Source organism: Eschrichtius robustus, chromosome 3 (genome assembly GCF_028021215.1).
Source record: "Eschrichtius robustus isolate mEscRob2 chromosome 3, mEscRob2.pri, whole genome shotgun sequence".
Classification (NCBI taxonomy): Eukaryota; Metazoa; Chordata; class Mammalia; order Artiodactyla; family Eschrichtiidae; genus Eschrichtius; species Eschrichtius robustus.
The window spans coordinates 59,164,925-59,189,352 of record NC_090826.1 but is presented as its reverse complement, the minus strand read 5'-3'; the positions used below and the strand labels follow the sequence as shown (position 1 = coordinate 59,189,352).

Here is a 24,428-nt window from a genome sequence, read left to right as displayed (position 1 = left end):
TATCTGACATTTGGGGCATTACCTGCCCTCCCTCACTCCCAGTCATCGCAGTTTCCTTTGGCTAGTGGGAAGTAGAAATATGAAGTTCCTTGACTTTCACGTATTTTATTCTCATACAACCTTTACTTTCCCACATTACACATAGATGCCTGAAGCTGTTTTTATTGGAGGTTGTCCTTCATGCTGAGCTGCTTAGCAATGATTCTGAGCTAATTTACAATTAACATGGGGTAAGGACTGGGCTTTGGTCCAAGTCAGGGCCTATTCTCACCCCAGATGGTCTAGGGCTGACGTTAAAAGTCTGAGCCCCTCTTCTTGCCATTGGCCACCTGTGGGGGGCCTTCTTGAACCCCCAGACAGCCAGGGACTGGGACATGTTCATTTGTCATTCATTCATTCAGCAAAATTTGTGTGCTGACTCTGTGCCACGGTGTTGCGTGTTGTCCACATATCATAGGATCGCCCTCCAGGTCCTCCTCCCACTGCCACTCTCGGTGGGGAGGAGCAGATGGAAAGGAGCTTGTGAGCATGACAGAGTACACGGTGAGGTGGGGAGGGAGGGCAGTCATGAGAGGATGGGGAGTGGGGGAAGCAGTCAGCTCAGACCCCATTAGGCTTATACAGGCTACGAAAACAGGCTAAGAGAAAAAGCCCTTTCCTCCACCTCTGCTCCAGGAACCCAGCATGTGTGACCTCTGAGGTTTAAACACTGGAGGCATGTCTGCTCTCTGCTGAAGCTTCTTTCAAGCCTGGGAAGCAGCAGGGTGCTGGCTGGCTACTTCAAGTTGTCAGCTGCCTCCCACCAGAGGCCTCTGGAAACCTATAAAGTTTCTTACCTGCCCTTCCGGGTTGCAATTTCAAAGACACAATTTCATAAGAGACAATAATTAGGTGTTTCATAGTTCTTTGGGGTTTTTTTGTTTGTTTTTTTCTATCTGGGAACAGAAATCTCCTCCTTTATAGCATGCAAAATGTTTGTGGAGTGCCCACTTTGTGCCAGGCTCTGTGCTAGGCACTTTGTAACATTATTTTACTTAATGCTCACCACAAACTATGAGGTTATAGTATCACCTTTTTTTAAAAATTCTTTAAGAAATAAGAAAAATAAATATCAAAAAGGTAAGTAATTTTCTCAAGTTTATTTACACAATTAGTAAGACTTAAAGTTGGGCATGAATAAGCCTAATGTCTGAAATGTATGTGGAATGTAAAAGAAAAAGTGAAATGGAGAACTTCAGGGCAGGTGCTGATGTGTAAAAAGGGAGGAGTGGTGGGATATTTATTAATTAAACAAATTCATCTAAAGATCAGGTTGAAATACTGGTCTTCCAAGCTCTGGGTTCTACATAGTTCCTACCCAAGGTTAGCCTGTGAAGGGAGGGGCTGGGAAAGGTCTTGTGTGTATACATGAAACAAGACAATGGGACTCAGAGAAAGAAGGGAAGGGTGGTTCCATGTGGAAAAAAAAAAAGCATTTTAAAAGAAACTGAATATATATATATATATATACATTCAGGGAGAGAGACAGAGAGAGGGAGAAAAGTGACACTGAATAATAGAGTGTGAACCCAAAATGCCTGCTCACATTCACAGGCACTAACTGTGAGAAAATACCAACAACGGAGGAGCTGCGGGGATGCCATTTATGGATAAAAGCTATTTATGAGAATGAGAAGCCTCAGAGTGAGACTATTACTCTTGTTAGGTCCCTCTGAGAAGTAAATTACGTGTTTGTGTATGTAGGTGCAACTCTTTTGTATTTCTATGTTACATTTACTGTGATGATAATAATGATATGCCACCCTTGGCTTCCAAAGGGGGCTTTCTCAACTTGAGGAACTGAGCCTCGCTCTTTGCAAGTTGCTGTGCTGGGGCTGTGAGAGACACAAAGGCTCAGGTCATATCTCCTTGTTTTTAAGGAGCTTGCCAGCCACGGGTGACAACACAGCACATATATAGATAGATGTGCAAACTTCAGCACAGGAAAATGTGCCAGAAAGGCATTTAGTCAGTGAACGTTATACAGGAATGGGGGTTGGGAGAGGGGGAGGAATTGCAGTGAATCCACCTTCAGTGAGATATTCATTTATTCATACGTTGGTTCATTCATTCATTCATCCATTCAATAAATATGCACTGCAATCTTTATGACCTTCCATATGCCAAACCCTTCAAATAAATCAATGGATAAATCAGGATCCCCAACTTAAAGTCTAGCGACATGGAGTTGGAATGATCAGCTTCAGTTGGCAGAGTTGGATTGCATCCTTGGATTATCTGTCTTTTGGACAATGTACCTAATGACTCCAGAAAAGTGTTTTACTGGTGATTGGGTGCAGTTTTTAGAATAGAATATCTATATTTAAGGTTCACTGAGTGTTGTTCAGAGTTCAATACCAGATGTTGGCCTTATTAGCCCTTTTGTCAAATAGTTAATCACCCAGACTGCTCCTAAAATATGCTTCCAAAAATAATTATAACATGATAAAATCTTAGAGCTGAGAAAGAACCAATTAGTGATCAGTTTTACTAGTCTTTTAACACAAGGTTTTTGTTTTCTTCTAAGGGTTCCTAAATATAATCATCGTTATCATCATCATCATCATCATATCTTGCAAGAATACCATGAGGTAGGTGCTATTATGATCTCCATTTTACAGATGAGAAACCTGAGCCTCAGAGTGGGTAAATGACTGTGTAATGGTTTATGGTGATCACACACAGCAAGAGGCAGAGCTGGGCTCTAGGCTACACCCCAGATCCAGCGGACTCAAACACTCATGCTGTTTTCTACTCATCTGTGTTATTCCCTTGGAAAATACGGATCCGATAGTCACTTTTAATATTCATAAAGACATAATAGACATTGTGAATTTTTAAAAGCAGTTCATGGTGATGAATATTGCATGTTGTCTGCCCTACTCTCAGTTTGGCAATATTGGTAATCTCAGGCAAGCTAGAAGCATTTATTAGCAATTAGAAATATCTCTTTTTAATAAAAATGGTTATATAAGTGCCTGTTCAAAATAGGGGATCATATTTGTGGGGAACCAGTATTTTATCCCAAGCCTCTGGTTTCCAGATGTGGACACTGGAACATAAGGAGTTAAGCCAGTTACTCTGCAGAGATGCATTTGGGAGCTACAGGGGATGGGGTGTGTTGTAGCAGTTGATAGAAAAATGAGTTGAGGACTCATTAATCTTAAATGAATGCAACTAGCCAAGAATATCTTATGGATCCAATTCAAACTTGAAGTGCATGGGACACCCATTTCTTTCTTCTTAAATTGTGAAATGTAATATCAAATGGAGAGTAAATCTTGATATTGAATCCTGTCAACCTTACTTTAGAAATATCCCTTGATATTAAAAAAAGGAATTCTAACCCTAAGGCATTATTATTTAAATGTGTGGAAGTTGCCAGCTTGTTGAGATGAGAACACAGAATGTGGAGTTAACTAGCAGTAAGGTGAGAAGGACATTCTTACTTCTTTTTATGATGCTCTGGAACCAATACTGACAGGGAAAAAATAATGATGTAAGATTCTGAAAAGGTAAAGAAGGAATGCAAAAATAACCCACGCTGGTCTATCTATGTTTGGGTACCAAAGTGTTGACCGCTATTGTTCACAACAGTTCTGTCTATTTCTGACCATTTGCCATTTGATCTGCTGTTCTTTAAAGTAAAGATGGTTAATCACTAGTCAGTGAATAACAGCTAGTCTGGGGCTCCTCCAGGTCAAGGGCAAGTGTCTTCACATCTTGCTATCCTCAAGTACTTAGAAAAGAAAGCTTGGGACAAGTTAAGGGCGCAATATGTGCCTATTGGTTAAAGGAAAGAATAAATAAATAGCAACTGTATCCCCAGAACTGTTAAAAACTGTTAGACTCCAAGGAGATGGAATTTTATATATGTATGGTTTGGCACCTGTCCTTAAGGAGTTCCTAGTCTAGTTGGAGATTAGAATCTAACACTTCTATTAAGTGTATCCTGCATGGCATCTTCTATAAGGGCACCGAGAAATCAGGAACAGAGTAGAGGAGGAGACAGGACTTGGGATATTCCCTTGGCATGAGGAGGGTGTAGGTGGAGGCGAGGGACAAGAAACCAGGTATGTAAGGGGTGGTGGGTGGTGGAAGCTGTGTATGTGTGCGAATAGGGTGTTACCAAACCAAGGGTCTGTTGGGCAATGTGAGTTATACTGGCCAAGTGGCTAGTTTATGTAACGTGGAACAGCCAGCCAGGCCCAGGAATTTAGACTTGCTGGAGCAGGAAATCTCTAGAGTCCCACTTACCTTTCCCCCTGGAAGTTAAGCATAAATATAAATATATCCTTACAAAGAGAGGACAAACATTGTAACTTAATATGTGTTCCCTCTAAGGCAAATAAGGTCTCAGGCTTTTGAAATGCACACCGTGGGCTTGCTTTCACATTCACTTATTTATTCATTCCACAAAACTTTACAGAGGACCTACTAGAGCTAGAATTTTGTTAAGCACCACAGGGGGTACAAAGATGAAGAGCACTCGGTCCCTATTCCCCAGGAGTTTACAGCTAAATGGTGGAGACAAACGTGTACACACAAGTCCTTGCAATAGAAGGTAAGAACGTAAACACAGGAATTGTAGGGGCTTAACGCCCGGATATATTAAAAGGAGGTGGTTTCGAAAGTAAGAAAGATTTTTCAGGCGAGCTGGTTTTTAAATGAGGTTTAAAACTCCGATGGGGTAGAATATATTTTCTTTCAAGGCAAGAGCCAGGGTTAAGGCTCTGGAAACCTATGGAGTGGGGGGATAATGTGGTAATGAACAGTGGCCTGATCTGGCTGGAGCGCAGGGTTCCCCAAGGGGTGCAGTGGGGGGGGATTTAGCTGGGTATTTGCCCAATAACGGGGCTGGGATCAGGCAGAAGGAAGCCCAGCTGAGACTTTATTCCGCATCTCCGTGCTTTGACTTAAGCATCTATTGGGTCCCTTTAAAAAATTCTCCTCCTCTTTCCTAAAGAGAGTTCTAGCAGTTGGGGGTGGGGACCATTTCCTAAAGTCAACGCGTAAGTTAAAGGTCTGCCGAGCTGCCCACGGGGGATTTAAATCTCGCACCAGAAGAGGAAACGTGTGGGAAGCGGAGTAGGGGGAACCCACTAAACAACAACATCAACCCCCAAACGACACGAGACCCTGGCGGGACAGGTTGCCTTCCAGACCCGGGAGCGGGACACCAGCACCCGCCAGAGCTCGGAGCCCCGCACTGAAGGGCAAGGGGGAGTGGAAGAGCGGGAGGGAGGGAGGGAGGGAGGAAGCGCGAGAGGGAGGGAGGAAGAAAGGGAGGGAGGCGGCGTCATGTGATCCGCTTCCCTGCTCCTTTAAGCGTCCACAGGCGGCGGAGCGGCCACAATCACAGCTCCTGGCATTGGGGGAGCCCGAGCCGGCTGTGCCGGGGGAATCCGTGCGGGCGCCTTCCGTCCCGGTCCCATCCTCGCCGCGCTCCCGCACCCCTGAAGTTTTGCAGCGCCCAGAAAGGAGGCGAGGGAGAAGGGAGCGTGAGAGGAAAGGGAGCAAAAAGCACACCCTAAAACATTTATTTCAAGGAGAAAAGAAAAAGGGGGGCGCAAAAATGGCTGGGGCAATTATAGAAAACATGAGCACCAAGAAGCTGTGCATTGTTGGTGGGATTCTGCTCCTGTTCCAAATCATCGCCTTTCTGGTGGGAGGCTTGATTGGTAAGTGCGAGAGCTGCAAACTTTTCCCCCTTTCTCTCTTTTCGGGCCCCTTCCCTCTTTGCCTCTTCGGCTACTTGTTACAGTATCACTGCCTTGCTTCTATGATCTAATTAGTCCGGCTATTGTGCTTAAGAAAGCAGAGCTCCATGGGGCTCCGTGGGGCACAATCCAGTCTAGTGGCTAAGAGAAAAGGAGGGGGAAAAGTTTTGGCCTAGTTTCAGTATCCACTTGAAAGGAAGGAGGGGGGTAGCGGGGGTGGGAATCTTAAGCATGGCGACGGATCGCGCGAGGAAGCGCTGGGTTACAAAGTTGATTGCCGCTCCCCCCGCTTTTTCCCGCGTTCCCCCCCTTTTCCTCTCGCTTCCCTCCCAATCAGCTCCCGGAGGGCAACGTAATCGACTTTATTAGGAACAACTGAAGAGTCGGAGAACTGCGCCCGGCGCAAACCCAGAGAGCCCTGTTACAGGGCTGTGATCTCTGCATGTGTAAACGCTTTGGGTTGTCTCAGCTGGGGGCTGAGAGTTTGCATTTTGGGTCCTGACCTTCGTGCCCTCGGCTTCCTCGTCGCACTCCCATCCCGCGCCCCGCCGTGGCCGTCCGCAAGGTCCGAGCCTTGGCCCGGAGCCTGGATGGGGTGAGGTACGGTGGGAGAAAGTCCTTGGATGGCGCTGCGGGAAGTTGGAGAGGTCGGAGGGGAAAGGCGTATCAGAAAGGTGTTGCTTTTGGCCTCCCGCCCTCTCGCGAATCTCCCCTCCCCCACTTCTTAGAGCTCCGAGAGCCGGTGAGTCTGGAGCCCCGGGTCCTGCCTTGGCGCCTAGGAGGGCGGCCTGCGCCCCCGCCGCAGCCCCCCGCCGGTGACAGCTCCCCCCCTGGGAGACCTCCCTTGGCGTGCATCGCCCGGACCTCTCGAGCCAAACACGCTTCCGGGTGAAGAAGATGGTTTCACGGACCTTCTACTCAAAAATACTCCCTTCTTCTCGCCGTGTCTCCATCTCCATCCATCCTCCCGCCTCTCCGCACACTCGCTTTCCCCTTACCCTCGAGATTTAGGACGTCCCGGCGCAAACTTAAGCGCCAACTTCGCCACGGGTGCGGATGAGAGGCTAGGCTTCCGTATTTCGCAGATCTGTAAAACTTTGCGGAGTGGAGAGTCTACGGAGGGGCTTTCTGCGCGCGTCCCTTTTCCGGAGCCCGCGCGGCGCGGGTGTCGTCGTGGTCGTGAGAGCTGCACAGGCTTGGGCACCTCGAGTCCTGTGCGTGGCGTTTTGTCTCCAGACTTGGGTTTGATGGGAACAAATGAAAGGGAGTCTGGTTCTGTAAATCACCGTAACATCCAGGCTAATTGTTGAAACAAAGGAGAGTGGGTGAAGCTTCACCAAGGAGAGAAATTTCTGGAGGAGATCGTGCCTTTCGCTGTGTGTGTATCCACAAAGCAGAAGGAGGTTCAGAGTTTTCCAAGCTCATATCCTCAATTTGGGTCAAACAGCTTAATCTTTTTATTCCTGGAACCCTCCCCCCACCCCTCCCGTTAGGAGCTCCTGTTTAGCTACGTGCAATCTCCATGTTTCCCTGTATTGGATTTTTCGAGGCTCTTAATACATTCTCTACTGGGAGCTGAAGGCAGCCTTCTCTGTGCCCTCACGGTGATTATGCAGCGGTTACAATTACACCTCTTGTCTCCCTTGATGAGCAGTTGCAGTTAGATGCCATTGGATCTTGTGTGATTTCAGTGGCAGACCATAATTAAAATTTCTTGCACCTTGTGCTTTCAGAATTAAATTGGCCTATTATCCCTGTCTGACCTTCATCCTCTTTGAGGTTTTTGCACAAGCAGTGAACCATTACACATAGTTCCCTGGTATTTGTTGGTGTGTGTTTCTTTTTCTAAAGTTGATCTAGCCCATTATCCACTGTTGTAGGTTTCTTAGGGCACTTCTGGAACTAGCATAATTTCTGGAATCTTAGTACTGTGGAGAAGGTCCAAGGGCACTGGTGAGTGGCTGCTGGACATTGGAGTTGCCATAGGATCAGAACAGTTGTATGTTTTAAGAGGGGTTTGTTTGGAGTAAGTGGTGCCAAGGGTTGTTTTTCCCCGAGAACTTGATTAGTGACCGTATCTGATAACAATCTCAAAAAGTTAGTGATAGGTCTAGATTCCCCTCAATAAATCAACTGATTTAATTCCATCTTTGCTTGAAAAAGAAAACTATCTCTGTATAACACTTCTTGGGGGAAATTGTTGTCTACGTTTACCTCTTACCTCTCCTCCTTCCTCAGTTGCCAAAGCTATGTCCCTAGTTCCGGCCTGAAGGCTGAAAAGATCAGATCCATTTCACCGTAACACTTGAATAGTGGCTTAGCCTTTACCTCAACCAGTTATAGAGATAGAGTAATTTTTTTTTTTTTTTTTGCTGTTAAACAAATCTAAGAACTTAGGTATGCTATAAGACCCAAACATGGGAAATAAATATCAACAAAAGGTAAGTGATATGTTTTCCCACCAAACTTCCCTAACCTGGAAATCAGGTGAAACTAAGCAAAGGATGGAACTTCAAGAAAGTGAGTGGAATCAGTGGCTGAAGGAGAAGTGTGTAGGCTGGAAAGTCTAAGTAAAGTCCAGAAACCTCCTCTTCCACCCTCCCCAGTGAGAACAGAACTTCTTCACTGCTCAACCCTATTGATCCGTAGGAAGTCCGGTGTCTTGGGTGTGCAGTGTCTTTCTAATTCATCTGCAGAGGCCAAGTGAGAAAGTGAAATCTTCACTTTGAATTGGCCTTGGTATATAATGTTCCTTTTTGATCACTGTTGTCCTAGATGAGAGGAAACATGACAGCCTAGAAAGGGGAGGATCCGAATGGCAAAGCTCCTGATTGTAAGGGTGTAAGTACTCCATGCACGCAGACGCAAAACAAAAACAATCAACCACCACCCCCAAACAATAATGACAAACCACGCACCCAAGGTGACAGGCACTTTTTCAGTTAACCAACAGGCTTCAGTCTCCTCATTGGTAGGTTGATGAGTTTAAGATTCCTTTCAGTTGTGAAATTGTATGAATTTTTCAGTGCTTAAGTTTTATGTGGCATTCAGACTGGTGTTTGGTTGTAGCCTTCTAGAATTGATGGGGAAAAATTTAAACACTAGGTAAAAAGGAAATAAGAGGGATTGGGTTTTGGTTTAGTCAGCTTAAATCCTCCCCTGCTCCAACAGCCTTCTTAGAACCAAGGTTTTGTTTGTTTGTTTTTGTGCTTGTTTTGTGCCAGGGTCTGTATACTGCTAAGCCTTTAATGGGATTTTTCAAGAAGTCTCTGGAAAGCAATATCTTATGTGGTAGAATTTGGGGTACTTAAGAATTCACTGAATTATGCCATGCTTTTGTAAAAACTTTGAGTCATTATAAAATCATGCATCTGATTGTTTGCTTATGTATTCAGAAGGTTTCTTAAGTGGCTAACTTATTTTGTATTTAGAATTCATTTAAAAATTTAAGAACCCCTGAAGGAAAAGAAAATATTTTTAGAGATACAGCTTAATCTTTAGCCTCCTTAAAAATAAGCCTGCAGAAAATTTAAAAAATAATTTTCCTTTGATTTTACGTTTGGTGAGTTTAGTTCACGGAGAAGCAGCTGCAGGGGTGGTAGAAGGGGGGAGGGGAAGGAGACCATGTGTGCTGAAACAAGAGTGCAGCCGACTAAAAATCATGAACTTGATTCCCTGGCCTATTATGTGCAATTTGCTCAGCTTCAAATTAGTCATGTCTGGGAGATATAATGGTTGGAAAAGCAGGTCACCCTTCCCACCTGTTCTAAAACTGGTAAGAGTATAAAGATCAGGATCGGATGAATAGAAAATTATTGCATTGTTTTAAGCATACCCATAAATTAGAATATTCCAAACTTAAACCCAAATAAGTATCAACAAATTGCCCATTATTATTTTTTTAGGAAGGATTGCTTTCTTTCAAAGGCTTAGTATGTGAGCAGCCTTTTCTTGTATTTTATTGCGGAGAATATTATATGTGTGTATACATGTATAATACACATACATATGCACACATGTATAATCAGTTTTCTCAATTTTAGCATGGACTTATCTACTGCTTTTCAATGATATAGCCCATATTATTGTGCTATTATTGTTTGAATGGAAACTATGGATGGTTTTGATTGTGGTCCATTCATATGAAGAGTTTTTGTTTCTGCCACTATCACTTATTTGAAAGGGGCAGGATTTTAAGAAATTTAATAATAAAATTACAGTTATGCAGCGTATATAAGTGTTTGCTTCCCAACACATTAAGTTTTAAACTTGTTGTGGTATTTATTACGTTTTAGCCTATATTAATAGTGCAATACTTGGCAATCCTGCAGTGTTTGGGTATCTGTTGAGAAAAGAACTAACGAACTTGCTTTTGGTTGATGTTACTCCACTTTTTTCTGTATTTGATTCTTATTTTGTAAAATTTCGTATCTGACTAAACCATGTCATTTTTTTCTTTGTTAACTGTCAGAATATCTAATATGGTTTGTAGCAGTACTGTGCAACCTCAAAAATTCTTTTGTAAAGAGTGGGAAATTTTTTGTAATTGAAACTACATTATTTGACTTTTAAAAAACTATCTAAGCTATCTACTTGGTTATTGCAACAAAGTCATGCTAGTGCTAACAATCTCTAATCATGCTTTCATCTAATCATTCAGTACAGCCTGTCTAGCCTTCTGTTGGAACTTTCCCTTTTCCCTGTTCAAAGTGAGAAACATTTCCTTGAGATAATAGCGTGGCTTTGTAAGGTTTTCAAGTCCCCTGCCTGGAACCCAGATCTAGACTCAAAGCCTTTCCTAGCTAGTTGACATTTTGCAATAATGCAGCCTTAAAAAATTTTTTTTAATCCATGTAGACTGAGGAAAGATTCTTACCTTATCTTCCTCATAAAGGTGTTTCTATGGAGGTTTAGAATTTGGAATTGTGTGAAAGTCCTTAGCTTAGAGCTCATGTATGTTACCTACCTAATGTGCAAAATATTGATTAGAGCCTAATGTGTACCCAGCATAGTGCTACAATGATGACTAGGGCTTAAGAAAGAGGGGACTTGAAGCCTGAGTAACCTTGGGGAGCCAGAGGTAGAAAAGAGTCCCTCTTAATCCAAGTTCACTAGCAAAAGATTTCTTATGATGAGGTTTTTAATATCATGATAATTCTCACTCATCTACTGGGAATTTGAGAACATGTGAAATGAGAAGACCTGTTAATTATGTCATCAAATAGTTATATTAATATTTTATCTTAACATAAACATATTAATATAACAATATAAATAATGCTAAACATGTGTTAAATATGTACTGTGTGCCAGACTTTGTTTAATTTGATTCACGCAAAGCCTTGCCACATTGGTACTGTTGTACCCATTTTACATATAAGTAAACTGAGGTACAGAAAGGTCTAGAAAAATTGCTCAAGATTACCTAGCTAGTCAGGGTCAAAACTCGGATTGGATTCCAGTCAATCCAGAATTATCAACCATTAGGTGCTCCTGACCCCACTTCCCAAAGCCTTGACTTCCAGGGCTGAATAGAAATGGTTTGAATGTAGAGAGACATGATAAGTAACACTGCAAATGCAACTAATTTCTCATTTCTAACCCACAGGTAACATATTAAAAGAAAAAGTATCAAATCTGATGATAGGTGAAATGGAGTCCAGCTGTACTTAATAAAGCAGAGCCTTGACCCAGCTAAGGGAGGACAACTTCTGAGAAGTCTACATATGCCAGTCCAACCAATTTCTTACAGGTTCTAACCAGTCCGTCCCCATAATTCTATGAATAAGCAAACTGGCTGAGCAGCCAAGTTCATTAGCCACAAAGTGTTTGAGTTCTGCTACCTTAAGGAAGATTACTCAACTTTATTTTCTCTAGTTAGTGGTTTTAACATATTTATACAGTTATGTAAGTCTGGACTTTTTCAAAGGAAGAGGAGAGAAGAAATCAACTGAGGTTGGAGAGGTTTTTTAGAGGGTGTGGATTGGCAGTGAGAGCAGTTGAAAGAAGAGCCTCTTACTGAAAGTTCAAAATTCAGTTTCCCCAAAGGATAATTTTGGTTTATATATACACCCATGCATACTAATGAGGGCATTTCAAACCGGAGTCTTCCATGCTGACACCATGAATAGGTACATGTCCTATTGGAAAAAATGCTGATGGATTTTCTCTATTGAGAGATTTACTGCCCTCAGTTTTGATAGCGACTCTAAGAGATGAAGGGAGACAGAGAGCATCAAGACGTGAAAAGATCATGTCTATTTCATTTGTCTTCTGTTTTCTCTGAGGTGTTGTAACGGTGGCACAATAGAATAGACAAGTGTGCCAGATGTGGATGGTTCCCAGAAAAAGTGCCTGGATGGCAGTGGAGAGGAGGAACTTGAGGCACTGAAGTTCTCAAACTTGATGATGAAATGTTTTGCATTTTTCCCTTTTCATAATAGGGCTAATCAAAAAGAATTGATAAATAACAGAAAAGAGCAACTCATATGTTTTAGAATACAGAAATCCTAAGGTTCTTTAGCCCTTTAGCACTACCTCTCCCTCCCCTCCATCCCTCCCACCCTACCATGTTCCACCCATAATTAAATTTTGTAGAGGAGCAAAAGCAATAATCAGAGCGTCATCTGACCGGTAGTGAGGGATTTGGCTAATTACGATTTGCTGCTTTTTTTAAGATTTATTGGGTGACTATGGAAAACATTTTACATGTATTGATTCACTTAATGAACATAACAACCTAGAGGAACAGGTACTTTCTCCAGTTTTCAGATGAATGTGAGGCTCACTTAAGGAACTTTTCGGAGTTAACAGAGATGGTAAATAAGAGGGCTGGCATTCAAGCCCATGATCCTGAACTGAATCAAGCCATGCTCTCAAGTCTAATGCCACTCTCCTCCTATTGTTCCTTCCATTTCTATGGGAAACAAAGAGTCAAGTGTGATGAAACATTCTACACAGATTCAATAGAAGATGAAAGCTCAGACTGGCTTTTTCTGCTTCTACCCCTTTCCCAGACCACATACTCCCATCACTGCCTGGGTACTATTCACTGACCTAGTTACTTCCCATACAAATGATCCCAATTCCTAAAATATATTAACCTCTTTCGCCAGCTAATGTAAATGTTGGCCAGTGCTTGCAGGCCGTGCTGAAGAGGGCTGAACCTGAGGAAATTACACCCCAGCTCCCCCCCGCCCCAACCAAAAGAAATTATTACACACAGCAAAGAGTAACTGCGAGTTGTAATTGAAAACTTGTCAAAGAGTTGCTTCAACCTGAATGCCAGCTAGACTTAGCATACACAATAGGTCCTGAATATAGCTGTTAAATACAAGAGAGGGGAATGTGGGTGTGGAGAAGGGAGATAGGAGTAGCATATGGATTCAGGAAAGGAAAATTAAGGCCCCTGTAAACATATGAGAACGTCTCTTTGGGACATAGCTTATGCCTGGATTTCCAGAATCTACTTCCTATGCCACCCACTCCTCCCAAGCTGAGCTAGTGTTTCTCCCTACTTGCCTGTTTAAATCCTGGGCCTTCAAGTGCAATTTCTGCTCCCTCTTTTTCTTTTCTACTCTATTCTTTTAATATTCCCTGGTAAAGGGTATTCTTTCTTCACTGGCCCACAGGAATTATAGGGCCTTCTTAATCTTCTAGTTAATTCCCTGGGTTAACTAAGAGGCTTTATCCATAAATACACATTTCCAAGAAAGCAGAAGAAATTGAAAGAAGACGCCAAGTTATTACATTTGTTTTGGCAAGGCATTATGATTTTTCTTTATGAAGAAGGTAACCGGTCTGTAAATGATTGGTTCAGTTTTGTTTTGTTTTTTTTTTCCAAGCTCCAGATTAAGGAGGTTAAGCTCATGAGAGCTGGTTGGGGGCCAGTTATCTGCTGCTTTTAGTTTTGGACTGAGACCCTCCCAGGGAGAGAGTGCCTGGTCTCAGGGCAGCATCATGTAGTGGAGAGGAACTTGGCTGTAACTCTGCAGATGATCTGTGGTCTCCGTGATCGCAAGTAAGTCACAAAAGCTCCTTGGCTCCCACCCTCAACTGTGATGTGGGGCAGAGGCCTCCTATTTCATGGATGACTGTAGTGAGGAATCCACTATCATGAGGATAAGGCACCCTTTGGGTTTCTCACTGAGCCAGGCCCACCAGAGATCTGATTCCCAGAGGACATTTTGCTGAAACCATCTGCTTAACCCTTATCCGTTCCTCCTACTTTTCTCTCTCTGTACCTCTCTGCTCTTAGATCTGGAAGAATTTAGCCTTGACGTCGTCTATTTTCTATTCTTTTTCTTTCTTGAGTCACCACCACTTTGTCAAACACCTCCAGATTCATGGATCTATTTAGGCAGAGGGAAGTGGAATGACCCAAAGCATTACTCATTTTGGGTTTGAAGGTGCACAGAGAGGTCAACCTGCTTTCTAACATGAATTCCCATTATAACTGTATGTCTCAGAATGAGCCTTCCCCAAATGGTAGATATTAATATTGTTTCAGATAACTAGCAAAAAAGAACATGAGTCTAAATCATTGTCCTAAAGCATACACATTTTGCTCCAGGTTAATTACTTTTGCTTTATAGGCAATTTTAATAGAGCTTGGTTATGCCATTTTCTAAGTCTACAGCAGTTGGGACAATTTGCCACAGAAACTCACCGGCAGCAGAGAGATGTAGACGTGTAGTAGGTCACATGAGGACACAGGAAGAGAAAGGGAGCATGCCCCGGGCTCTGGGGTCTCTGGATATAGGCAAGTCATTTCACACCTAGCAGTAGCACCCCTTCCCCCTCCAGTGGCATCATTACATTATAGGCTGGGGTATGTTAATTGATTCCACTCCAAAGCTTTGCGATCTTATCACTTGCCATGAGTGCAGCTTTTTGGATCCGCTGTGTCTGTCCCCTTTGGTGGTATCTGGCCTTAATGGAAGCCGTGGAGCTTGTTGCTATTAAATTGTAAAGATGAAAGGGCCTTGGAGACCGTCTTGTCCTACCTCCTTTGAGGAGGAATCGGAGTCCCAAGAAAGGGAAGGGGCTCAGTTTACACAGTTAGAGGCAGAGCCTTGGTTTAGACTCAGGTTCTAATGCCAGTCAGCACTCCAAGCATATATCTCTTTCTGCGTTTCAGCATGAAGATCATCTGATTTCCGTCGTAGAGTTAATGTGCAGAAAATTCCCAACTTGTGGTTCTTAAAGCTCTATTGACTTTCCTGTTACTTGAAAATAAAGTAGCAATAACTTTACTGTCTTCTGCTTGCCTTTGTGTACTTAATGTTCTTAGCTAATTTCTGATGAAGCAGTAAGATTATATGGAGTGTTAAGCTGTTCTATGTGGATTCGAAAGAACACCACATAATAATAAAAAACAAAAATAAAGCTAAATTTCTTCCTTGTTTGCTGAGCGGGCGGTACATCCCCTTTCTCCTGCTTGAGAAAATGTAAATTTAAAACTTAAAACAAAACAAAACTGTGCGCTATGGTCCTTACCAATCCAACCAAAAGTGACATCCTCATGTTTAAAGACTTCATCAGTCTAAAGCTTCCTTGTCTAAATGTCTGTGACTAACTTTTGTGCTTTCAGGGGATGTTTGTGGCAGGCATAATTCTGAAGTTGTAGTGAGTTTAGGGGAAGTGACATGCCCTGTATTTTCTGGGTCTATTTTACATACAAAAGAAACAACAAAGTTGCTCATCCTTTGTGTCTGCCATTTCTGCACTCTGAAGGTAATTGCAAGTAGAAAATTCAAATTGCCAAAACAGGGCTTAAAATGTTGAAGGCCTTATGCAGTTGTGTCTGACAAGCATATTTTTGTGATTTCAGAAGTGCCAGTATTACAGGGTAGCTTCTTCTACTTCTTTTATTTTTGCTGAAACTAAGCAGAGTCACAAAGCACTGTTTTTCTGCGTCCTCTGATTTAGCTGTAATGAATTCTTTTTTCTTTTAATTCTCTCTTTAACATGCTTGCCTTCAGGTGATCCCAACCAAAAAGTTGGGATCCATATCTGTGAAACCCAGCCCTCTCTCAAGGCAGATCAAGTCTTTTTTCTGTTCCTTTTACTCCGGGTTCTTATATATTTTATCTGCTCTCATTTAGGTTAGAACTCGCCTGAGAACGGAATGCCTCAAATGTAGAAAAGACACATCCCCACATTCCTTTCTTTGCTCTGCTCTGTTGAGCTAGTTCTGGCGTGTGTGAAATGGGCTCTGACTTCAGCCCCTGCGTGCCTGGGCAAAAGGAAGTTGTAGATAAGATTTTTACTGAGGCTTTGGAAAGACTGCACCAGGGGTTTTGCTGTCACTTAAAGAACACATCTGTACTTAGAAGGGATCAGCTTCTGCCGAATTGTGAGGTGGCAGTGGGTGGGTTGGGGAGGGGCTTGTGACAGGCAACTCCAGGGCCTTGGACATCCGTTCAGTCACCCAGTCTCCTAACTGTACAGTGTTTGCATGTCCATGAGCCAGCCTGTGTTAAATCCTCGGCCGGCATCGTTCTTTGAACATGCCCAAACGGGACAGAGTTATGCTCTATGAGAACGTGGTGTTTCTGGATAATAGTTGATGAAAGAGAAAGAAACAGAATAATTTGTAGATGCCTAAGATTTTTAAACTAAAAGTATGCTAAGGTCCCCTTTCAGTTAGCATCTTATTTTTTTCTAGAGATCGGGAGAATTTCTCTCATGTCACTTCTCTATCCCACCTACCTGTTAAAAAAGACAAAGAGAGAAAATATAGTTTGGGAGAGGCAGTAGGCTTGGGATTTGAACAAAATCAGCACTAGTATATATTTGAGAAGACAACATTTCCAGGTCAGGATGTGGTTAGGTACTGATACCAGCTCTGTCCAGGGAAGCCGCCAACTCTCTGTGCATCTCAAGTTAGAGTAACTCTCCCAGCGAAGCAGTGATGCTACAGGAATTTGGAAGTTGCCTTTAATGACTTGGGCTTCTTATAAGATTCCTAGGAAATTGTCACACTGCAAAACAACATGGTGTTGGCTCAAGGTTTTCCATATGATGTTTCTGTTCAGTGATAGACTTACTGATTTAAAGTGATCAGATTTCTAACCGCTGGCATGCGGTTTTTGGGTTGATCAATGCGTGTGATCCGGTTTGTTATCAAACTTGGACAAACCATTTACATTCTATGAGCCAGCCTCAGTTTCCTCGTCTAAACATTTTTCCCTCACAGGAGGCTATGGGTTTAAATGAGAGAACATAAGTTACCTGTGCATATGTGCTAGATCCATCAATATATGTTAGACATTTCCCTGAATTAGAAGTCATCACTAATTAACTTTTTAAGGATTTTTTTGAGTCATCCCATGTCTAGTTAGGCTCATGGAAGCTTATTTCTGCCTGTTAGTGAATTACATAAAATTAGAAACCCAGCAACCCTGCTTGATAGCCTCCCCATTAAGCATAATCCATGCAAGCCAGCAGTTCAAGAAGCATGTCATCCACACATTTGGTGAATTAGAGCAGTTAACTTACTTTTTGATCCAGTTAGTGATAGTTTTCACCAAGGTTTAATTTGAATCTTAAATTTTGCCTTTTAAAATGCTTGCCAGTATTCACGGCTCTTTATAGCATATATAGCCCAGGTAGCTTGACTTTTAAATGAATACCACTCAATATGTGGAAGAGAGATTCCATCCATGCTTGCTGCATAGCAAATCCCAGTTGTTCTGTTTTACATTATAAAATTGAAGTCATCATCCACTGGGAAATGTTTTTGCTTCTAGATATAATATAAATGACAAAGACCTTTGAAAGTCAAGCTTCAAGGAAAGAAATGATCTTTTTCTTATAAAATATTAACTACTTCTGAAACTTTAGCTAGAATTATCGTGCTGTATTATAAGGAATTATAAAGAAAAATAAAGTTAAAATATAATCCCTGTAAGACTATAAGCTACATGAGAGCAAGGATGGTCTAATGTGCTCATCTTTATCGCCAGTGGTTACCACAGGGTAGTGCAGTGTAGGTGCTCAGTAATACTTTTTGAAGAAATAGATAAATGCCTTGCATTTTGGACCTGTTGCAGGGGTAGCTAAAATGCTTCAACTTTAAGGTCAGCCCTAAAATTTCTAACACTCTATTCTGGGCTATTCTTTTATAATTTAAATGAGGACAGGTTTCTTATTACTTACTTGAACTTAAAAGATTATGTCACCTTCATGGTTTATATGCTTAGATTTATAAAATTGTAAGTTTGAGGAGTTTTGGGAAGGGACCTTTTCTTGTTATGTTGTATAATAGAAACTAAAGTGCAGAGAAATTGCAATGAGAGAAGATTTGAACCAAGTTTCCTGACTGCTAGGGGAGTGTTTCATTACCTATGCCTAGTGTTACAGTGATTACTGCTAGGTCTGATTTATGTATTGGGTCTTTATTTGGCCATAAAGGCAGAAAATTGATTGTGGTTATCCATACTAGCTGATAAAGTTTGCTGAGAAAAAGGAACGCACCTTAGTACATGAATCTTGAATATTCAAATGGGAATGTGGAACCATAATGGAATTTTGTGATTTATTATCTTTAAGAAGTAAGTGTGTTTCTTCTGCTCCCTGAGAGCTGTTTTTTAGGGGCTTCTTTAAGAAGATCACATAATTTGCTTAATTTTCTATAAACTTTTAAAGATGGAAAATTCATCTTTCAAAGTTTCCCTTCTAAGAATTTTGCAGATGTATTTATGGTTCTTCTTAGAGATCAGTAATGTATTTGTGATGTCAGCTTTTCTAACTGCCCTTGACAAGAAAGCATAAGACATTCAAATAACCACCTCTGCATTCCATTGTGTTCAGCTTGTTGATCTGGTGGGTGGGAATGAATTCATCCGCACATCCTTCCGGTTCCTGAACTGTACTGAAACATGCTGTGTGGAATAGGTGCCTGCAGGCAAAGAGGAACCTGGGCCTGCTGACTTTCCAGTGGAGCCAGGTGGAAAGGTGGGAACAGAGATTTAAGCAACAGATGTACACTGAAAGGGAAGGAAGCGAAAACCAAGGAGAAAGCTACACAAAAGCTGGACTTGGACTTCTCTTAGCCAGACCTTCCAGCTAGAGGTGGAAGTATTGGGGAGGGGACACAGAGCTGACACAAGAGTCAGGGGAGAGGAGGCGGTGGTGATGGAGAGAAAACGGGCTTGAAAGAGGCGACAGGAGTTCCTCCTCGGCTGGGTCATCACATCATCATTCAGGCCTTCCCTCTAAAATAGTGATGTGTGTGTGTGTGTATGCTATGAACCTATCCACTGCTCTAAAGGCTAGGTAAAACCACCGCGGAAATGGAAGTTTGCTATTCTAAATGTTAAGCAAGAGCGTTGCGTTCAGAAGGAGGACTGGATAGAAATCCTGGCTCTACCCCTTGGTGCCTATGTGGCCTTGAACAAATTATTTAAACTCAGAGCCAGAGTTTCCCCATCTACCTCTTGGGTAAAATGGGAGTAGTAGTGCTTGTGACATTGCTGTGAGGATTAAATGAAATAATCTGTGAAATGAAAGGTATGTGTATAGTAACTTGCAAATTGTAACCACATAGAATATGCTACATGTTATTTTATTATTAGTCTTATTCTTTTAACCCAAGAATGATTTCCCAGTGTTAAATCACCCAGAGTCCTTTGGGAGCTGACATAAAAGGTTTTCTGCCTGCTCCGAACCTGGATACAATGGTTCAGGGAGATGTAGGTGGTTCTAGAGTCGGGTTTAGATTGCTTGTGTGAAATTATAATCTAGTGACTAGAAACATGCATTTTTGTCCCCTCCTAATTTTATTTGTTTTTAAGCAAGAACACAATGATGTTAAAGGAATTAAAAGCAAAGAAAAAAGGAAAAGAATCCTCCTAAAATGCACCATTTTAATACAATTCCGTGTTAATTTTTTATTTTTTCACACTTCTGTGACTATTTCCAACTTTATGTAAAAGCCTAGTTAGCAGAGGCTCAGACGTTTATTGTTTATGCCTCTACCAATTATGTGTTTTCTTTGGAAATTCAGCAGTCAGTTCCTCCTCTCCTTCTAAAACTCTTCTCTCATACTTAACTCAAGATTGCTTGTTGAACCATTGAACCATGGGAAATTCATTTTCAAAATCTGCTTAATTGCTGTGAGACTTTTAATTTGTTCTGGATGATGGTGCTAATGTCTGGGAACTGGGACCGAAGCCCTCCAAAGTTGTTAATTCAATCAGCCACTGTGCCCTTGCCATGCCTAATGAAGGGAGGGGGGTATCCAGACCCCTCTCACAAAGAGGCTGGGTCCCTCCTGACCACCTCGTCAAAGATGAATAAGAGGGACCCCACAGTTAGGTCGAACACTTGGGGCAAATTACCAGGGTGTCAGTCCACATTATCCAAAGCCCTGGGTTGTGCTTTCCCAAATAATTATTCAGTAGGTTTTATGTAGGAGCCCAGAGTTTTAAGGCATGGTTTTTGTGTGCATGTGTTCACACCTGCTAATCTGCAAAATTCTTTAATCACCAGCGTCTATTTGGCTCTGTCTGCAATCTGTAAGATCATAAACATCACCCCCAGACTATTGATATTCCTGTTAACCACTGAAGTTTTCCATGGCGAGACTGGTGAAAGCTTGCTCTGTCCTCATGATAAATTAGCTTGTTTATTCCTCTTCTGCTTATTTCTATCCTGCTGTTGGTTAGTGTAATGAAGCAGAAGTCCATTGTGTATGTTCATTGGGTAGCGATCCTCTGGCACCAAAGGGGGTAATTGAGTAGAAAGGCAGAATGCTGTTGGTGCATGGGAGAAGTTAACACCACATGAGGTCACCAGGCTTCAAGCTTTAATCAATGTGGACACAATGCAATTGAGATTTTGAAAAGGGTTTGTTTATAGTGTGAGAGTAAGGGTCAGTAGTTAATTTGAAATGCTGTAGGTGTGTTTTCCTTGAACCAAGAAGGTACAGAGCATGTGTCATAGAGGATTGTAAATATCCTCAAGGGAGGGATGTAATTGGGGTGGAGGCTTAAAAAGAAGGGAATTTAAGAACTTCAGTGGGCTTATTATTGACCCATCCATGTTTCATTTAAACTTTTACCATTCTTCACAATGGGAAAAAGACTGTAGGAAAAAACCCTATAAAAGTCCATAGTATAGAGGCACAGCCCTACCAAGAAACAACTCTTTTTTTTTTTTTTTTTTAAAGCAATGCTTTCCTTTGGGAAGATATTTGGAGTGCTATAAAATATTGCACTAAGAGTACTTAGTAGTACTAATATTACTCTTAGGATTAGGTGCTAATTCTCAAATAATTCCCACTCTCAAAAGTTTACATCTTTTAGGATTTTTAATTGCCGTGGCTTGAATGAGATAATATGAAAACCCTTAACCCCTCTACTCATTTATGCTGCTGCCTCTTTCCATTTCAGGCTCCAGTCTAAACCAGGCATGTCTGTCTGCTTTTTGGATTATCTTTGACATTTCTCCCTATTATTTAATTACCTAAGTTTCAACAGCTAGAAACACCATGCTTTTATAATCACTATTCCAATTTGAAAGTAGAGAGGGCCCTATCCTTTTGTTGCAGGGAAACTCTGCAGGCCAACGTCTGGTTTTCAGAAATGACTACAGGAAAAGAACGTGAAGGCTATGGCAGAGCCAAAGACTAGACACAGACTCAGAGATGCTTTGTTAAGTGCATGTTAAACCTAGGTGATGACTTCATACTACTAATACCTCATATTTGTATAGTGCTTTTATCCTTCTTCAAAGCACGTTCATAGAAATGATCTCATTTGATCTTAATAACAGCACTCTGAGACAGGTCAGTCCACCGGGAATATTCACATTTTAAAGTTATGGAAACTGAAATGGAGAATAGCTGTGTTTGTGATTAGTTTTGTTTGAGAAGGGTTGATTTGGTAAGATTTATTTGTGGTGGAGTTACTCTGAGGATTTGAAGATTAATTGCTACATGATGATATAGGATAAAGAGTAGTAAAAAGCTTAGTTTTTTTATATAGAGAATTATGTCTTACAGAAGTTGCTGTATATTAAGCAAACATTACTTTCTGAGCTATCTTCTAGGACAAGTACATGTCACCTGTGGTCCATCACCTTTAATTTCCCCATGTAACACTCACCTGCTCCCTTAAACAATTGTTAAGCAAATATGTCAAAAATATCTCTTTGAAGGAACAACAAATTTTAGCCTGTTGAAGGTGTCCAGATATTTTGACCTTTCCCTGGGCAGATCTGGGGCTTTAGAACCCTATGGAAAATCTTAAAGAAGGAGCCAAGGAGCACCTAGAGATGAGAGTGAAATTAATTTACTAATTTTAGCTAGTAAATGGTGCTGTGGTATGGTCACCCACTTAGTAACTCTTCCATGGTATGCCTTTCTCCCTTAAAGTCATGCCAACAAATATGCATTGAAAAGCCATTTTTGGTGTTGGTATGATAGCCCATAGAATGGATTACCATAATTGGTTTACCTAATCTCCTACTGTTGGACATTGATGTTATTTCCAGTTTGGGGCTATATAATAGCAATACTGGGAAAACCTCCCTTGTAGTTAAATTTTTATTCATACCCTTAATTATTTTCTTAGCAATTTCACTTCTGTGAATTTATCTGAGGTCAAAAATCATGCCCATTTTTAAAGATTTTGATAATCTCCATCTTGCCCTTCGAGATCAATGATAACCATCACATATACCTCATAAGTCAGTCCTGGGAGTGTCCATATCCCTGCATCTTGGCCAGTACTGGGCATTAATTTTATTTTTAAAAATTTTGCTAATGTGCCAAGAATATTTTTTTATTTTAATTTACATTTCTTTGATTACTAGTGAGGGTGAACCTATTTTCATATACTTATTGGCTACTTATACTCTTTTGTGACTTGCCTGGTTGTTTCCTTCCTTTAGTATACTATTTTCAAAGTTGATCATCCTTGTAATACAACTTGTTAGAGATTAGGGAAAGAGGGAAGACTTCCGGAGGAGGATGATTCAGCCTAATTCTGTTGATAGCAGGATCCTGCATTTCCTTTGTGGTACCTCCCCTTTCCCACTCTCAGACCATGAGCTTTAAGAGAATCTTCATCTCTGACTCCAGTTATGGACATGTGACCAAGCCACATGGGACACGTGGCTCAATTTAGTCTAATCAGAATGAAGTCTGAGATTTGTTGTGGAAGCTACCAGGAAGAGATGTCTTCTCTGTTTATTACTGAACCTGAACCCAGATAATATGAGCCTGGAACTGCTGGAGCCCTTCCAATGAAGTCTGAAAATGAAGCTAGTAAAATATGATAGAATTCAGTGACTGCAGAGAGATGAGGTCTGTTGATATAATTTGATTTCTCAAAACAACCACTATCTAAAGACCATGCTGTCTCTGGACATTTTTGATCTTCACCTTGCTAATTGATTAATTTAATTTTTGCTCAAGCAGCTTTGTGCAGGGTTTCCTTTCTTTTGCAACCAAAAGACCCCAGACTGATTTACTTACTATGCCTTTGGTTTAAAGATAGGCCAATGGAGACTGCTGCTATATCGTAGAAGGTGTATTTGGAGAGTTTGCTCATCTTAGGTCTTTGGTAACAATTAAAAAATAAAATTAGGTATGGAACCAACTTATGTTAGGCACAGCTCTTCCAACTATAGCAGTAGTTGAAATGGTGTGTGTGTGTGTGTGTGTGTTGTATCACGGTTGGAGCACCAACTGGCTGGTGAAGATCACTAGTGACAATTCTTGGAACTTGGCCAGGCTGTTGGCTTTGAAGCAAAGCTCATTGCAACATGTACTCCTGCTGAGCTAGATGTGTGTGTGAAATGGATGGCAAGAGGATGTCCCAGCAGCTAAAATGAGGTTCTTGACGGCACCACAGGAGAAGCTTAATGACTGCCCAAGCAGGCTAGTGTTTGGGGGGATGGTTGGGCAACTTGAGTAGGTGTTATGATGACTCGAGGTTTCTTTGGGGCATCCAGAAATCTGTGAGGCAGAACAAAGGTTGAGCTGGCACATGTTACTACAATCCCTGAGCTGGGTTAGTCATGGGCTCCAGAAGGGATGCACACATGGATCTTGCCTTTGGGCAACTTAACTTTGATTAGAGAGATAAGAGCGATAAAATAAGATAGTCTGTTGTCAAGGTCAAAGTGGGTGAAATGGACTAAGTGCTCTAAGTATTTTTTAGATCAGATATAAAGATTTTTTTGAAGAATTAGGGAGTTTGACCTGGGCCTTCACAGTGTGGGTGGTCATTGGAAGCACAATTTGATGTACATAATTCAAGACGAGATTCACGTCATTCAAGGCACTGAATTAAGAGCAAGCTTAATAGAAAAAGCTATGAGCAGAGTATCAAGAGATCTGGCTCTAGCCCCATTTGCCTCCTTAGACATATCATTTAATCTCTCCTGCTTCTTCTTGCCTTTGATTATTTGCTGAGTAGACCTGGTAATGCTTTCCCTTGGCAAATAAAGGCAGAGGCATGTCTTTCTCAAAGCCAAATACGTTGGCTTTTTCCACCCATTTCTTTTCTTTTTGTTAAAGACATTAAAGTAAGAGTCTTTAGGTTACCGGCAGATTAGAAATTTGTTTAGATGGTGATTAAGGTATATCTTAGCACTTTGTTAAATTCTAGGGAACATAAAGAGGCACAAATCATGATAATCTGCTCATCTGTTGTG

At 41.5% G+C, this 24,428-nt stretch overlaps 1 protein-coding gene across 2 annotated transcripts in view; it reads left to right on the top strand.

Annotated features, from left to right (window-relative positions):
• The first annotated feature begins 5,358 nt into the window (after positions 1 to 5,358).
• Positions 5,359 to 24,428, top strand: part of WLS (Wnt ligand secretion mediator) — a 106,386-nt gene continuing 87,316 nt past the window's right edge. Inside the window, exon 1 of one of the 2 annotated variants that reach the window (XM_068540089.1) lies at positions 5,359 to 5,720. In XM_068540089.1, the coding sequence (XP_068396190.1) occupies positions 5,615 to 5,720 (106 nt within the window). In that variant the 5' untranslated portion in view covers positions 5,359 to 5,614. Of the gene's footprint in view, positions 5,721 to 6,338; positions 6,360 to 24,428 lie in introns of those variants that run through there. The other variant, XM_068540091.1, reaches the window with a different exon arrangement.